Below are 17860 nucleotides of genomic sequence, written 5' to 3' on the forward strand. Positions count from 1 at the left end.
TAACATGTTCTATACTTCAGCACACACATCAAAACACATTCCCCACTGATCTTCTCTGAGAGATGATTTCTCAGGCTTTGCAGTGAGGTTGTAACATGTAGTGTGTCTTCAGAGCTTGAGAAATGGCAGTACCTCAGTCATTTCAAACATTTCAGGACTCGGTGAGCAACGAAACAGTTTGGGAATCTCGGCAGCTAGCAGTGTTCCAGCCCTAGACTTGGGTTAAGAGTTGACTGGGTCTCTCAGTTGCTGGTGAAACAGAAATCTTTAGCCTGTAAGCACCTATAACAACTATCTTCTCTCCAAATTTCAAGTTTTTGTCCTATTCCACTGAGATGCTAGAACTGTTCAACAAGCTCAAAAGCGAACTTATTTCACTGCTGTCTTTCTCAAAAGTGGTTTAAATACCTTGCTCCATCTTTTTAAAAGATTCACATTTCACAGAGGAGAGACCTGGAAAATTTCAGGCCAAAAGGTGGTAGTTTAACAATGCTATAAGCAACAGAAAAAGTGCTTTAGGATGCAAAATGCTTTGACAACATTGGGTATAACTAGAGGCACAAGTTATACACACTGCTAAGAATGCTAATGGCTGCTACACCAGCAGTGAATTCTACTCACTTACACAGCTGTACCTTCACAGAAAAGCAGGAAATGCCATAACAGATAAAAGATCTCCTGCCTGCTTGAAAGTATCTTAGTGCTGATACAAGAAAGTAAACTTAATTTTAGTCAAGATTTAGGGAGATTATGGGACGTCAGTATAACTAACACTGATGGATTTACTGACTGTTTAGGACGCCTTGAGCCCCAGCTGATTGGAGGGAACACTGCCTGCTCAGGACGTGTAGAAATAAGACACGGAGACACATGGACCACAGTCTGTGATTCACACTTGGACCTCCAAGCTGCCAGTGTTATCTGTAATGAATTAGACTGTGGAACAATTGTATCCACCCCAGGAGGAGCGCACTTCAGTGAAGGATATGGGTCAATCTGGTCTGAGAAGATCCATTGCATGGGGAATGAAACACGCCTTGTGTACTGTCCCAGAACACTGCATCCTAATGAGACATGTTCACACGCGAGTGATGCCAGCATTGTATGCTCGGGTAAGGGTTCAAAGTGATTACTTTAAAATATCTATAATGTGTCCTACAGCTGGGGTGCTCAGCATCTCTCTAAACAGATCACCATATTCATCCATATTTTTCCCCTGAGAACCCACAAGCCTTTGCACCACTGGTTACAGTGATACTTCAACAGATTCCTGACTGCTAGGAGGGATGACTCCACTCTCTCTTCTTCTTCCAGTGCTCTAGTTGCCAGGAGAGGATCAAGAAGAGCATTATTGTCTCTATCCCTTGTCCTTCTGTTGAAGTGGAACAGTTCTGCTCTCCTTTCCCCACTGAGTGTGGTGTTCCAGCAGCGCTCTCACTCACACGCTCTCTCTTCCTGTCCCCTCACTTCTGCCACAAGGCACATGTTATTCAGGGCTTCTTGGATGTAAGCATGCCCTACTCTGCCATGTTTATAAAGGGAGTGACATCGTGTAAAGGTCAAAACAGAAAACCAAGAAATGAGAGACTTGATTTATTTCCCGCTCCGACACGGACTCTGTCACTCAATCTTTGTTGCAGTTTACTCATGTAAAATGGGGATAATAACAGTTCCCCCTCTCCAGCCTATTGTGAGGTTTAATCCATTAATTTTTATAAAGAGCTTTGAAATCCTTGGATGTAAGATGCCAGAGAAGGGACTTGAAGGAGGATTAGATGATGGTGTTATGGATTTTGACAGGGAGTTTTTCTTACTCAAGGGAGGAACATGCAGAGATGTTTAAGGGAGAAGCAAGCGATGAAGGCTGCCTTCATTGGCAGAGCAACAGTGGGAGTTGACAGCTTGATAAGTAGAGTTAAGCAGATAATTGACTTTTTTCAGTTCAGTGACCAAAAATAAACACCTGAAAACTAAAAAAAATCAAATTTAAAAAAAAATGTTTGGTCAAATGAAATGTTTTGTTCATCCCAAAATAATTTTATTTCAGTTTTTGGTTTAGTTTCATTTTTCATTTTTTCACCCTTTTGTGGGTTTTTAAAACAAATATAGCTAAATTTCTAAGCAAAATGTCATTTTGAAATGAGAAGTCAAAATTTTTCATTTCAAAATGGATGAAATGAACCATTTGGACTCCCCCCCACACCCCGAAACTATTCACCAAATGCAAATCAGCAATTTCCTGTGCAGACAGGACTATAAGGCTTTGAACAGTGAGTCAAAGATGGCAAAAAGGTTTCTGGGATTGCAGTGGAGAAGGAGAGTTGTTTGGCTAAGAAAATGGCTGATTTGAAGGACCAGAGTATGAATGTGTAGTGGAGGTAGTCAGCCTGGCTATAGGATTTCCACCAGAGATGCTCTGATGCAGGAGAGTAGGCCTGCTGGGGCTGAGGCCGGGCTGGGGGTTGGCAGACTGGACCCTGCAGTGGGAGAGTGGGCCTAAAGAGTCTAAGGTGCAGGAAGCAACCACCATGTCGCTGATGAGGAGGAGCTGGGTAGGCAGTAGCTGACAGTAACATAGAGCGGGAGAGGAGAGAAGAATAGCTTGGAGTGCTGCTCAAAGGAGAAGAAAATGTGAGAGCACAGAAGTCCAACACACTCAGCTTGTTTCTTTAGGGATGATTCAGGGCCAGGATTGTGAGAGGAGGAGAGGCCTCAAAAACAGCAGCTGCAGAGGCAATGTCAGATGGAGGGATGCAGGTCTCTGTGAGAGACAGGAGCTGGAGTGAGTGAGTGAGTGATGAAAAGGTTGTGGATGTTTGTGATGTTTTTAGGGATGCAGTGGCCATTTTAGAGACAGCAAGAGGAGGAGGGAAGGAAGGGGGCTGGACATGAGGTTAGGAATGGTGGCATGAGAAGGGGTGATGGGGATGGATGTGGAAAGTGGAGATGGTGGGAATGAAAGGGGACCATGATTGGAGAAGTTGTAACCAGAAACCAAGAGGAGGAGGCAGAGGAGGATGTGGGATCTGGATGGGAAGGGGATAGAGATCAGGATGGAAGAGAAGCTGTTAGAGTTGGTGGGATCTGTGGAGGGGTGAAGGTAATAGAATGGGGAAATGGAGCCAGTGGGGGGGAGTTTAGGGTTGTGGGAGGAAGAGGGCAGATCTGTGATGCACAAGAAGGTGTGATAAGAGCCATGGGCAAGTGACAGATGAACATGGTTAGTAAACAAGTGAACAGTGAAATAATAAATGGAATCCAATTAAATCAGTAGCAGTGAATCAATAAGCAATGAGATGAGATGTGAGGTGAGTTAGTTAACAGTGAGTTAGTTATTCCTAGAGGTGGCCAGAAATTTCCATTAGAATTTTTCTTTAACTGAAAATGCTGTTTCCTCAAAATCAAAACTTTCCCTGGGAAACTTTCAATTTTGCTATTTTTTTCAATGTTGTGTTGGGAAAATAGAAATGAAATGTTTCATTTGGGGTGTGTTAAACCCCAGTGGGAATATTTCAGATTGTAGAACTGACCCAAAATGTTACATTTCCAGTCAGTTCAACATTAATCTTCATTTCCCTGTTGTGGCACATTGCCTCATGGGAGTTCAGGCTCCAGTTCTCTCCTATGGGCTGGTCTCCCTGGCCAGACTAAATCTCCCCTTATACAGTGCAGTCTTCCCTCTAACTGGTGGCACAGTTGCTGCATAGTAGCCAGATGACTGCAGGTGCATGATGGGACCTTTAGTCTGATCAGGGAACCTGGCCTATAAGGCAAAACAGAGGCATCAGAGGGAAATGAAGTTTAATGTTGACCTGGCTCAAAACAAAACACGTGAGGTCAGTTTGACAAACTGAAAGGAAACATTTCAATTTGGGAAAGTGGAAATTGTTTATTTAGATTAAAGGTGCCAAAATGAAATGTTTTGTCACTTTTCAGAACTTTTTGTCGCATGAAAATTTTCAGTATTTCCATATTTTGTCCTGATGCAGGATGAAAACAAATGTGTAGTTATCAGAGCTTCCTGGGGGACAGAGATTTCAATTTTCACTCAGCTCTAGTTATTTCTCTGGACAATCGCGTGATGGGTGAAGATTCAGTGAACAGTCAGGTGAGAGGGACAGTAGCAGCAAGTACACAGTCGGAGCAGTTGCCCTGAGAAGCTCATGTGGCTGTTAAACAAAAGCAGGAGCTGGATGATCTTGGCAGTCACAGAAGGCGTTGAAGGATTTAGCTGCAGGAGTCAGGGGAAGATGGCAGCAGCTCTGCAGGGCTTTGGAACAGCAAGAGAAGGGGTGAAGTGAGGAGGGTGAGTTCAGTTACTGGGCCAGGGTAGGTAGCCCAGGCTGTGAGCTCAGTCAGGTGACACAAGAGAAGGGGCAGTGAATGGGAGAGAAGGAAAGTTAGATAGTGCATATCTGGAGAAAAAACAAAAGTGAAGTGATACCAGCCAGAGAGTTAGATTGGGCAGTGAAGATTCATTTTCAAACCCTGTGCAGCCAGGATGTGTTGCCTTCCCTTGGGAGGTAGGAGGAAGATGGTGGTCAGGACGTCTGACCACATTTATTTTTTTAAGCCTTGTTGGTGTCCTGTATAGTCTATTTACATACAGTCTTTCCCCCAAAATGCACTGTGTTAAAAGAAAGTAACTTAGGTTACAAGTTGAGCACTTGGAAGCTAGGAAATGCCAGAGTCAATGTGGCCTGGGCAATCCCTATGTGTGTGTAGATTACGATACAGTCTTTAATTATGTGATCACTTACTATTATTTCCACAGGAAAACACTCTGTTCTCTGATCTCCCTTCTCCTTCTTCTCAGGGTACGGCGGGTACCGGCTGGCAAATGGCAGCACAGGGTGTTCGGGGAGAGTGGAGCTTCTCCACGGAGACACCTGGGGAACCCTCTGTGACTCCCAGTGGGATTTACAGGCTGCCCACACCCTCTGTCAGCAGCTTGACTGTGGATTCGCCCTGTCGATGCCAGAAGGGCAGCTCTTTGGCACAGGAGACGGGCCTGTCTGGAACGGCACGTTTGGCTGTGAGAGGAACGAATCCCGCCTGAGGGAGTGTCTTGTTACTGTGCTGGGCACAACTGAGTGTCCCCCTGGGAGTGAAGCCAGCGTGGTGTGCTCAGGTGAGCAGCTGCAGTGGGAAAGAAAAGAATTGGGGATTGATTAACATCCTCAGGTAGATCTTCACAGTGTGTCAATCGGCCAAGCTCCACTGGCTCAGTGAGGCTATCCTGATTTACACCAGGTGGAGACCTGGCCCATAAATTGGTGCCCTGTCCCAGCACCAGCCAAGTCTGCTGGAACTGATGCCTCTGCAAAATACTTGTGGTGCCTTGAGTATGGAATGTACTAAGGAAACCAAATTCTGGTCCCTGGTCCTCCCTTCGCACTAACTGGTGTGTATCGAGTATCAGTTTGTGAATGTGCTGGTGTGGAATAGTCCCACAGCCCCCACAGGGTAACTGCTGGCTTTGAACACGAATAACAATCCCTTCCTGTTCCCCACTCCCCTCCCTGCCGTTGCCATTAACACTGGTCACTGCGCCACTTCGACACTCACTTTCCCTTGTGCTCAGGGTGCCTGGGCGGCAGGTTAGTGAATGGCACCGAGTGCTCCGGGAGAGTGGAGATCCAACGTGGAGTCACATGGGGAAGCCTCTGTGCCTCCCACTGGGATTTGCAAGATGCCAACGTCCTCTGCCATCAGCTGAACTGTGGATATGCCGAGTCAATCCAGGGAGGAGCCCATTTCGGGGAAGGGAGCGGAACTGTATGGAGCGACGCTTTTCATTGTGAAGGGACTGAATCCTGCCTGTGGGATTGTTCTCGCATGGCCCTGGGCAACCCAGCCTGCTCCCCCAGAGACACGGCCAGGGTTATTTGCTCAGGTAAGTTTAATGCAGACGTGTATATGTTAGTTATAGAGCAGTGTACTGCCCAGTTTAGGATCATCATGAGCAGTCCCATTGACTACTGTACTCAAGGTAAGTAGGGGTATTGGAATGTTGCTCTCTTTGTTTAAGTTCCCCAGATCAGAGACTCCTCTGGGTGCAGTGAGGGATGGCAAGATGGATCCTAGCACTACGACAGAGTGAACCAGAGAGAATGGCTCTGTGCTATAAACCTGGGTTTGTGATTCACAGATTCCCTCAGTCCCAGCAGGGCTGACTCAGCACTTCATCAGGTTGAAGTTGGTGTTGCAGAAGCAACCTATACACAGAGATCTCATCCAAGCTGTGGGGCCATTAGAATCCCATTTCACTCTGGAAAATTAGGTGTTTGCCCTGGTGTTCCTGGCCAAAATGCCCCCACTTGCCATCCCGGTTGTGTGCTGGTGGGCTGCAGCCCTCAGCTGCAGAGTTTGCTCAGTGGGTGTGTAGGTTGATAGATCACTAATTCCCCACAACACTTCAGGAAAATAGTCATTTCTTTGCAAAAGAGCCCGGTTTTCAGGAAACTTCAGATGGCTCCAGAGCTTGACGCCTAAGCTAGCTGGGAACTTTCAGAAAGATCCTGCTCTTAGTGAGAGCAGCTGGTGCTTTGACGAAAATCCTCCTCTACAATGCAACACAAATACTGCAGGGGTCCTTTTTCCTGCAGGCTTCTCCAAAGATTTTCCCTCATCCAACTTCAAAAACTGCCTCATGCCACATTGGAGAACAACAGTGGCTGATAGATGGCAAGTTATCTGAGAGCTACCCATAGTGGCATAGGCCAAAATTTGTAAAGGTATTTAGGCATTTCTGCCCTGATTTAGGAGCCTAAAACTCATTTTCTAAAAGGATTTAGGCACTGACCAGCCTTAATCAATAGGATCCATAGGCTTCACATCCCTGAGCATTGTAGCTGTGCCAACCTAACCCCCAGTGTAGACAACAATAAAAGAATTCTTCCATTGACCTAGCTAACACCACTCAGAGAGGTGGATTACCTACAGCAATAGTAAAGCCCCTTCTGTCACTCCAAGAAGCATCTACAGTACGGTGATACAGTGTCATAGGTGGAATGCTGTAGCTGTGTCACTGTAGCACCTGTAGTACAGACATCACCTTAGTAAAACAAATATTTAATGCACACTGAAAACGTTGTAAATAGTATTTGGAATACCATGAATAACTTTTAAAAAAATCTATTAGACAGTAAATCTACTGGTTTTCCTCATACAGCCTTTCCCCCTTTTGTTTGTTACAAACATTCAAATATAAGGTTTCAACTTAACATGTTCTGTACTTCAGCACACACATCAAAACACATTCCCCATTGATCTTCTCTCGGAGATGATTTCTCAGGCTTTCCAGTGCTGTCATAACATGTAGTGTGTGTCACCTGGATTCTTTTGAGTTTGACAAATGGCAGTACCTCAGTCATTTCAAACACTTCAGAACTTGGTCAGCAACCAACCAGTCTGGGGATCTCGGCAGCTAGCAGCGCTCCAGCCCTTGAGCTAAGAGCTCATTGGCTCTCAGTTGCTGGTGAAACAGAAATCTGTAGCCTGTATTCAATGTGGTACGGGGATTAGAAGCAGTCCTCACAGCAGACAGATCTCTCAGTCCTTCATCTATCAGCCGCTGAGTCCACAGGGCTGCATTTGATATAAAAAAATTAGGTTGACCAAGCTACATCACTCAGGGGTATGAAAAATCCACTCCTCTGAATGATATAGGTAAGCCGACCTAACCCTGAGTATGGAGAGCACTAGGTTGAAAAAAGAATTCTTCCATAAGAACCTAGCTACTGCCTCTTGGGAAAGTGGATTAACACCAGCTATGGGAGAACCCCTGCCATTGGCCTAGGTAGTGTCTACACTGAAGGACTACAGGGGTGTAGTTGCAGCACTGCAGGTGTGCTACTGTAGCCTTTCAAGTGCGGACAAGCCCTTTAATTCCACTATTTTTAACCCTTCTCCTATTGCACTCTATTGCCTCTGCCCTCAGAGGGTGACTAGGGTGTGACCTGCCAGGTTGGTTGCCCACAATGTAGCAGAGGCCCAGAGTATCCAGCTAAAATCCATGTCCCCTCCCCACTGCGTCTTTCCCTTCCTGTCAGAGAAACAAAGTGAAATGCTGCAGTGTGAAGCACGTGGGTCACATTGAGCCAGAGATTCTGTACTGTAAGTGAGGGTCCAATTCTCACTAACCCCAGCTACTCAGCATAAAGGGGCCTTAGTGGGAGAATCAGACCATACGTAACTTAGTCTGCAGAAGAGAAGAGTGAGGCGGGATTTGATAGCAGCCTTCAATTACCCGAAGAGGGGTTCCAAAGTGGACAGAGCTGGGCTGATCTCAGTGCTGGCAGATGACAGAACAAGGAGTAATGGTTTCAAGTTGCAGTGGGGGAGGTCTAGGTGGGATATTAGGAAACACTTTTTCACTCAGAGGGTGGTGAAGCACTGGAATGGGTTCCCTAGGGAGGTGGTGGAATCTCCTTCCTTAGAGGTTTTTAAGGTCAGGCTTGACAAAACCCTGGCTGGGATGATTTAGTTGGGGTTGGTCCTGCTTTGAGCAGGGGGTGGGACTAGATGACCTCCTGAGGTCCCTTCTAACCCTGAGATTCTATGATTCTATGTAACTTTAATAGAAAAGAGTAGTTGACTCCCTGTCTTATGTGCACCGTTAAGCCCATCCTGCGCTATGAATCACTACCGACCTGTCTATGTATATTTATTTAGGAAGTTTTAACTGGTTTATAAATCATGTTTTGGGAGCACATTGGCTCCTTTGAAATGCAAGGTGCTGTATACACTGTATAAAAAAATCTCCAATGGCAGTAAACACATGAAAGGGTTTTTGCTTCTCCCACAAGGAACTTCAACAACTTTATATGCTCATGGTGGACAAACTTTTAAAATGAAATATATATCTATACATATATGTTTAAGAAAAAATGGGTCCTTCTTCCTCATTGACCAGAGGTCACGCACCCCTCCAAGCATCATCTCCAGCCAAGCCAATAGCTAGAGTTTATGGAAAAGGAAACTCAAGTGTTCAGAGTTGCAGACCTGGCCTGGAAAAACCCTGCTGAGTGCAGAAAAGCCTTTTTTATATTGGCTCCTTATGAGTTTGGAGCTGAGGCGGTGATCACAGGTCACCAATGTGCATTGAACAGTGAAAACAGGGCAGGGTTTTCTTTAAAGGAGCCATGTGTCCTGGCAGTCTGGATCTGGGAATTGTAGCAGTGAAGCAGGCCAATACCCAGACTCCTGTTGTAAATCACAGCTATCTGACAGTGCTGCCAATATCAGTGCATTGTGTGAGCACGGAGGCCTTTTGCACTGGGCACTTTGGTAACCAGGGACCTGATCTGCCAGGTGTTCCTGAGCACCTTCCATTCACATTAACTCCAGAGAGAAGTAAGAGCACTCATACAGGAGGGGCCCAGCTCCACACAGAATCTGGCCTCAGAGCTGGGGAAGCCTTCCCCACCATCACCCCCTGCATTTCTGAGTAGAGAGATAAATGGAGCCCTTGAAATAGGTTGTTCCCTGTATCACTGCACAGCAGTGAGGGTTACCTTTCACTTGCCACAGAACCTGTGTTTCACATCACACCTGTGCATTATTATTTCTAATGCAGTACCAGCGGGGAGTTTTATTCAGTGTATTTCCTGTCTCTCTGAGCCCAGGTCGTTCTGAGTCGCTCAGGCTGTTGAATGGAGTGAGCCAGTGCGATGGGAGAGTTGAGATTTCCCTCCAAGGTGTGTGGAGCAGAGTGCTGGATGATCAGTGGGACATGAACGATGCCAGCGTGGTGTGTAGGCAGCTCCAATGCGGAGTCACTGAGAAAGCTTATAACCCTCCTAAGTCTGAGCGAGGAACGGGCCCTGTGGGGCTGAGAAGGGTCCAGTGTGCAGGAAATGAGACTCGTCTGACTCTCTGTGACAACTCCACATCTGAGACAGCCCAGGCAGGAATTGCTGAGGATGTCGGTGTCATTTGTTCAGGTGACTTAGTGTGAAAATCATATAAATCTCCTGTCCTTGTTCAATGGGAACATGACCCACCCCAGGGCCTGCCTCCACCCCACCTTGTGCTGAGATCTCAGCAGTCCTTGAAATGATGTGGATCTGAGGTTCAAACTGTGACCCATTTATAGTAAAAATATCACGCTATATACAGAAAAAGCATAGCCACATTATAGGGTTAATAAAATGCAGCAACCTCCCCCCGTCCTGTCTCTCTCTCTCTCATCTATTTTTATGTATTAGAGCTGATAAAAAAATGTTGATGAAAAATCTTCACAATAAGATAACTGATTTGCACAGAATGTCTGTTTCTATTGAAAATGTTCAGATTTTTGTTGAAGAATCCAAATTTAGTTACACAAGAGAAAAGAAATATTCATGGTCATCTAAATATTTTGTGGGAAATAAGAATGAATTTCCCGAGCAGTTCTAGTGTATATAGTGGCTTATTTATGTTAAAGTCTTAACAATTGTGCTGTCTTGGATCAGAAAACAATAGTAAGAAAAGGAAGTCACATGTAACCTGTTTTGACCAAGAGTGCCATGGATAATGGTTCTTGGCTAGATACCCGAAGGGACTTGGGTGTTGCAAGGCCTGACTCCTAGGTGTCTTGCCACCCAATGAGATCCTCAGCTCTGAGTCACACGCCCAGCTCCCTGTACAATGCGTGGGGAGAGTTAGACACCTCAGAAGCCTGCAAGCTGAAGAGGGAACCACCTAAACTTGCCAGCAGTGAAATGCCAAGGAAGGGAGCAGGATGTAGATACACAAAGTTATTTAGATGCCTAACTGCCATTGATCTAAGCCTCAGGCCCCTGACACACAGGTCAGAGGTAGGCACCTATCTCAGCTCAGGACTCTCAGCCACAAACTCACTCCTGGAGCTAGGCATGTAAGCCAGGTCAGCTCTCTCATCTCCCCATTTTATCCATAACCCAGTGGTTAAAGCACTCAGCTGGGATGTGGGAAATCCATGTTCAAATCCCTGCTCATCCTGATTTGGAGCAGGGATGTGAACTCAGGTGAGTGCTCTAGTTACTATAGATTATAGGGTATGCTGGGGTGGGTCTCTCCTGCTGGAAATGTTCCACTTTCTACAAATAATTGGTCACTGAATCAGAGAAAAAGTAAGAGAGTGACTCTAGCCTGGTGGCCACAGCACTTGTCTGGAATGGGGAAAGGTCAATTCCCTGTTTCAATAAATATGTAACGATTTATATATTATGTATTTATAAAGAGGCAGGTAGGTATCTAAGTACCTTTGTGGCTCTAACCCTCTGTTACTTAGGAAATACATCAAAGTTGTTGTTCTAACGTGACATTGTTAAGTCCTAATCTTTTAACTCTTCGATTTTCCTTGGTTTAAAAGGGTGAAAAAGAATCTGTGATGGGATTTTTTCATTGTTCTTGCTTGTAGATGACTATTGTACAAGATAATTCTATTATTCTTTTTGATGGTATATTATTTATTTTAAGACTCCACAGTAAAAGTAAACATAGGACCATAACACTTGTGTCCATGGTATCCTTCAAGTAACATATCCCTATATCATGCACTCTGTGTTACTGCACCGAAATAATTTTTCATGCCCATTGCAACTGCAGGGTAACTAAGACACATTAAGGGTCCATTCCTGCTCCAGTTATGTCAGTGGGAGCTTCACAGTTGATTTCAGCAGGGTAGAATTGGGCCCTAAGTGTCTGGGACTTTATTGTAGACTCATGGATCTAATTGCCTTTCTTTCCCAATATTTCTGAAATAAATTGCTACCATGTCTGCTTTCTCTAATCCTCTGGTGTCTATCCAGTTCTATAACAATTTAAGACTATTTATTTTTTGTTAAATTTATTGTCTAATAATTCCTTGAACAACTTGATGCGTATCCTTTAAGAACAGTTTGAAAATATTCAGACTTTCCAGTAAGGGGCAATTCTGCATACCCTTAGTCTCACTAGTTCCTCTTACCCATAAGATGGGCCCTACCAAATTCACGGTTATGAAAAACATGTTATGGCCTGTGAAATCTGGCCTCCTCCTGTAAAATCTGGTCTTTTGGATGTGTTTACCCAATACTATACAGCTTTCATGGGGGAGACCAGCATTTTTCAAATTGGGGGTCCTGAACCAAAAGGGAGTTGCGGGGGGTGGGGGGGTGGGTCACAAGGTTATTTTTTTTGAGGGGGTATTACCACCCTAATTTCTGTGCTGCCTTCAGAGCTGAGCAGCCACAGAGTGGCAGCTGTTGGCCGTTTGCCCAGATCTGAAGGCAGTCCTCCGCCAGTAGCAGTGCAGAAGTAAGGGTGGCAATACCATACCACCATTACTTCTGTGCTGCTGCCTTCAAAGCTAGGTGGCTGGAGAGTGGTGGCTGCTGACTGAGGGCTCAGCTCTGCAGGCAGCAGTGCAGAAGTAAGGGTGACAATACTGTACCATAACATACTTACTTCTGTGCTGCTGCTCGCGGTGGCTCTGCCTTCAAAGTTGGACTCCCGGCCAGCAGCAGTGCAAAAGTAAGAGTAGCAGTATCGCAACCGCCCCCCCCCCCCGACCCTCCCCTACAATAATCTTGCAACCCCCCCAACTCCTTTTTGGGTCAGGATCCCTGTAATTACAACACTGTGAAATTCAGATTTAAATAGCTGAAATAATGAAATGTATGATTTTTAAAATCCTATGACCATGGAATTGACCAAAATGGAACCTGAATTTGGTAAGTCCCTACCCATAAGGGTTACTCAGATGAGTAAGGAGTTCAGAATTAGGCCTTTACACTCACTTGGTGTTTATCAAAGCTGCTCCCTAAAAATCTTCCTCATTTCCTTACATTACAGCCTTCTTTTCTTTTCTGTGTTTCTTGCAAAGACAGATTTTTAAAAGTATTTCAGTATCTCAGCCATTGCATCATTAATTTGCCTGGTAGCTGTTCAGCTATTATTATATTGCATATTAACAATTGGGATTCATCCCTGCAGGGAGCAGGCGGATCAGACTGGTGAATGGGGCAGGTCGCTGTGCTGGGAGAGTGGAGATTTATTACAATGGCAGCTGGGGGACAGTCTGTGATGATTTCTGGGATCAGTCAGACTCCAATGTCGTTTGCAAACAACTGGGATGTGGACATGCCATCAATGCAACTGTCTCTGCTCATTATGGGGAAGGATCCGGGCAGATCTGGCTGGATGATGTGAACTGTTCTGGGAATGAATCTGATCTTTGGACGTGTCCTTCCAGAGGCTGGGGCCAGCACAACTGCAGACACAAAGAGGACGCTGCAGTTCTCTGCTCAGGTCTGTTCTGTGAATGCTCTTGTGAACCTAGTTACCAGGCTATTTAATGAAGAGGGAAGATATTTGAGGAGAAAGCTGAGAATGATTTAGATTCTCTCTTGCTGTCTCTCCTACCTACCTACAGGGATCATGATTAAAAAGTCACCATTTCCCATCGGTTCCCACCCAGGAGTATTGGAGATATTGAAGCATTTCTCTAGTGTTGAGAGGGCAGTCACTGCTGTATTGCAGGTATCGGTGTGTGTAACTACTGGGAACCGGTGACTTTTCAGAGGTGACCATTGTATTTCTAATGGGCCTGTGGTGTCCAGAAGAGTCTCTGATTCTTGGAGTGATTGTCTCTGGCACTTGTGTCTGCAAAATAATGCACAGGATTGTTAGCAATTTCTGGGATTTCACTCTTTACACCCCAGTTCATTTCAGAATCAGACGATTTAAATTCCTTTTTGTGCATTTCCTTCTAGAGTTCACAGATCTGAGGCTGGTGAGTGACAGTGACTGTGCTGGGCGGCTGGAGGTTTTCTACAATGGGACGTGGGGCAGTGTTTGCTCCAATCAGATGTCTGGAGTCACCCCAGCAATTGTCTGCAAACAGCTGAACTGTGGGGATGGAGGGCAGATTGCAAGCGACTTTGAATATGGAGCAGGTTCCGGTCCCACGTGGCTGGACCATGTTGCATGCAGTGAGCAGCACAGCTCCCTCTGGCAATGCCCATCAGGCCAGTGGAAACAGCAGTCCTGTCATAACCGTGCAGAAGAGACCCATATTTCTTGCAGTGGTAATTCTGAAACTGTCTGTGCACATCCATGCACCCTCTTCGTGTTTAACTCATTGAAAGGAAGTTATAGAAATTTTGTATGTATTTACTTTTCAGAATAGACAGTTTTACATTCTCAGCAGTGACACAGACATATTTTCATTGTCCAGTCTAGGAATGAGAATGAGGCCCATGGAAAACAACAGGGGAATTAGTTCTTTATACAAGCTGTGTTACACAGTGCCCACAAATGCCTCCCATTAGCTAGCGTCATTTGGGAATCTCTGTGGTTATCCTTTTGGGCTAAACAATCAGAGATGGGCCCAATGTCAGTGACCAGGACATAGGCAGTTGTGGTGAGTGATTGGAGCAGGAGTCAGGTACAGTGGGTAGAGCAGGAGCTGGTATTCAGAACTCAGAGCCAGGGGTCAGAGCCAAAGTCAGAAGTCAGGAATCAGAGGCAAGAGTCAGGATCGGGTTACCTGGAGCAAGGCAAGGGCGGGATAAGGCCGGGGTCAAAGCAAGAGCAAGGCTGGGAACAAGGCAGGAGCACAAGGTATTGAAACTGTGGGAAATGCTTTGAGCAGTCGCTGAGTGGCTGCTGTGGCCGCTGGACTCAAGAGCTGAACTGCAGATCTTTCCCACCAATCAGGCAGCCTACTACAGGCCAGCTGCACTTGTTAGGCTGCCTGGAGACTGCTCTGCTGCAGGTGCTGATTCCTGAAACCCTGCCTGTGAAATCTGGGTCAGGATCAGAATTCCCCAAAAGTGTCTCTGTGTGTAGGTATGATGGGGGTGCTCTAGTCACCGCAGTATGGAGCCTCCTCCTGGTTGTTCTGGGGACTAGCTCGCCAGGTCAATGCCTCTCCCCATGGTTGCAAACCATCCCTCTATCTCTGTCTTTCTGTCTGCAGCTGCTCTCTTGATCCAGGAGCCGCTGTGGTCTCTTCGTGACTCAACCCTCCAGCTAGGTCACTACTGTGGTTTGCACTTCTGGGCGGGGGGAGTCTCTTCTCCCAAACAGGCTCAGCCAGTCTTCCTATGGTGCCACTTCCCCAGTGTCTGGTTGGGGAAACCAGGCCCCCGCTCTACTCTGGGTTCTGGCTCAGGGACCCTGTAGTCAGCAGTCAAGGTTTGTTCCATCCTGTACTTTGCTGCATTTCCCTAAGCACTTGCCTAATCTTCTTGCTCTCTCTTTGTTCTCTGTGTCTATCAGCGTTCCTGCTACCTCCTCCTAGGGATTTTGATTTAAGCTTATGAAATTGCTGTAATTTAGAGGTTTAATATACCGATAACCCTACTCTCTCCTACATCCTACATGCTTCTCAGTCTATGTCATAATTTTCAATCCATAGGAATAAAAGAAAAACCATCTCAGACCCTGTTTGCCGAATGCCCGAACTCTACAAGCTGCACAGGTATCTCTGCTTCTCACTGTCTCACTCTTGGTCCCTAAGGACTTTCCCAGCTGTCCCAGTAACATGTGAGGTTTCTGCATTTCCAGACCAGGAGAAGTTACGTGTCGTGGGAGGAGAGGACGGATGCTCGGGGAGAGTGGAGGTTTGGTACCGTGGCTCCTGGGGAACAATTTGTGATGACTCCTGGGACATGGCAGATGCTAACATTGTGTGTAAACAATTGGGCTGTGGATCTGCTGTATCTGCCCTGGGCAAGGCTGCATTTGGTGAGGGGACTGGTCCCATCTGGATGGAGATGTTGAACTGCAGAGGGACAGAGTCATCTCTCTGGGACTGTCCTGCCAAGCCCTGGGGTGATAATAATTGTGGCCATAAGGAAGATGCTGCTGTAAATTGCTCAGGTGAGTGACAGGAGATGTTTCTGCTACATGCTGTAATTTTAACAGAGGGGATGGATCCAACTGCCTCCTTGGTCCCAGACCAGACCTCCCAGCTCCTGTGTGAAGGAGCATCATGGATGCTGTTGGGTGGGACATTTGTGGGGTCAGACTGGCTTAGGCATCAGCCCACATAACCCCTGCATCCATCACAGACCCGTGTGCTGGTTTGTTACTAGTGTTCTCAGCACAGGGGACTTAAGTTTGGCCCCAAATCTCTAACATACAGACCCTATGCTGCTGTGCAGGAGTTTCTGGGAATCAGAACAGCTCACGGCTGGAGACCCCCAGGGAGTCTCAGAGGGCCCCTTCTCCTGGTAACAAACATCCCCCGCCCCACTCCAGGCTCCAACTCTCCTCCCTTTCCCTTTGCAGGTGTGACAGAGAGGACAGATTCACTGACTAAAACAGGTAAAACATCTGTCTCCTTCCATAAATTTCCCTGGTCCTGGGTCACAGGGGATGAGCTGCAAGCTGCAGCCTGAGGGAAGGAGCTCCTTTCCATGGCCTGTGACATCTGAGGGTGAATGACACCCGGGTGCTGAGCAGGACTCCAGCTGACTGGGCAGGGCCCATGATTCAAACAGCTGCCTGTGGTGCACAGACTGTGTCCCAGCCCATTACCCTGCTGTCCTGGGCCGTGCAATGAGTGACTGGGAAACTCCCTGCTCCCCCACCCCCCGACTCTCACAGGCTAATCGCTCTCTGTTGTATGTTCATTTCCATCCAGCTCCCCCACGCCGCCCTCTGACTGACAGTGGGAGAGTCACGGTGCCCATGATCGTCTGCATTATCCTGGGGGCCCTGCTCTGCCTGGTCTTAATCATCCTGGGGGTGCAAGTGCAAAGTGCCAGGGCACAACGCAGAGGTGGGTGCTGATTATTGTCACTGTGTGAAATGCCTCTGCAATAGCAAGAGAAGCGGTAGCTGAGGAGACGGGCATTGGCAGTGTAATGGAAGACTAAACTGTATTATGCTGTTCAGCTACAAGGTGGTGCTGTGTGCAGGGCCGCCCAGAGGGGGGGGCAAGAGGGGCAATTTGCCCCAGGCCCCGCGTCCCGCAGGGGCCCCCAGGAGTGTGTTCCGGGGCCCCCGGAGTGTTTCCCCTCTTCCCGCGGCTCCGGTTGAGCTCCCGCAGGCATGCCTGCGGCAGGTCCACCGGAGCCCGGGACGAGTGGACCTGCCGCAGGCATGACTGCGGAGGGGGGCGCTCGTCCCGCGGCTCGGCTGGACCTCCCGCAGGCATGACTGCGGCAGGTCAACCGGAGCCGCGGGAACACGGCACCCGCCGCAGTCATGCAGGTCCGCTAGTCCCGGGCTCCGGTCGACCTGCCGCAGGCATGCCTGCGGGAGCTCAACCGGAGCCAAATGCCGCCCCCCAGGGAAAGGGCCGCCCCACGCGCCTGCTTGGCACGCTGGGGTCTAGAGCCGCCCCTGAGCGGGGGCCCCCCGCCACCGAAGACCCCGGGCCCCCAGAATTCTCTGGGCGGCCCTGGCTGTGTGTCGCAATTTATTTAAACTAACCTCAGCCATGCCATGAAGAGTATTAAAGAGATCTTATAGAGAACACATCTGATGTGAATCTATCTAGGAAGGAAACTCTATAGCTGGTCCATCAGTGGTACAGAAGTCTGACCAGCTAATAGCAGCCCTGCCACCTATGTGTAAAAGGTACACATGACATGGTGTCCAAAATTCAGCAGTGCCAGAGGAGAACAAGAACACAAGTTACATGGAGAAGGAACAGCAAAAAAAGTTGCAGACAGAGAAAAACAAAACAAAACAGAGGTTGCAGGATCTCATCAAAATCCCTCTCTTCATTGCCCCAGAGAACTTCAGCTTAGAGAAACCTTCACCATGGACAGACAAGAAGCAGCATTTTGCAAGATTTCAGATTGCTACAAAATTCCATAAGGAAACTGATGATGTACAAGTATGCCCTTTAATTTATGCTATGAGGAAGCAGGCAGAGCATAACTTTAAATCCTAT

At 47.1% G+C, this 17860-nt stretch overlaps 1 protein-coding gene across 1 annotated transcript in view; it reads left to right on the forward strand.

The window, feature by feature from the left end:
- LOC123348188 (scavenger receptor cysteine-rich type 1 protein M130-like) overlaps positions 1-17860 on the forward strand; it is a 158784-nt gene that overhangs the window by 22823 nt on the left and 118101 nt on the right. The window contains exons 4-9 of the mRNA XM_044985683.1: positions 4817-5131; positions 9630-9947; positions 12943-13257; positions 13722-14036; positions 15371-15433; positions 15520-15834. Of these exons, the coding sequence (XP_044841618.1) occupies positions 4817-5131; positions 9630-9947; positions 12943-13257; positions 13722-14036; positions 15371-15433; positions 15520-15834 (1641 nt within the window). The remainder of the gene's footprint in view (positions 1-4816; positions 5132-9629; positions 9948-12942; positions 13258-13721; positions 14037-15370; positions 15434-15519; positions 15835-17860) is intronic.

This window comes from Mauremys mutica, chromosome 1, assembly GCF_020497125.1.
Source record: "Mauremys mutica isolate MM-2020 ecotype Southern chromosome 1, ASM2049712v1, whole genome shotgun sequence".
NCBI lineage: Eukaryota > Metazoa > Chordata > Testudines > Geoemydidae > Mauremys > Mauremys mutica.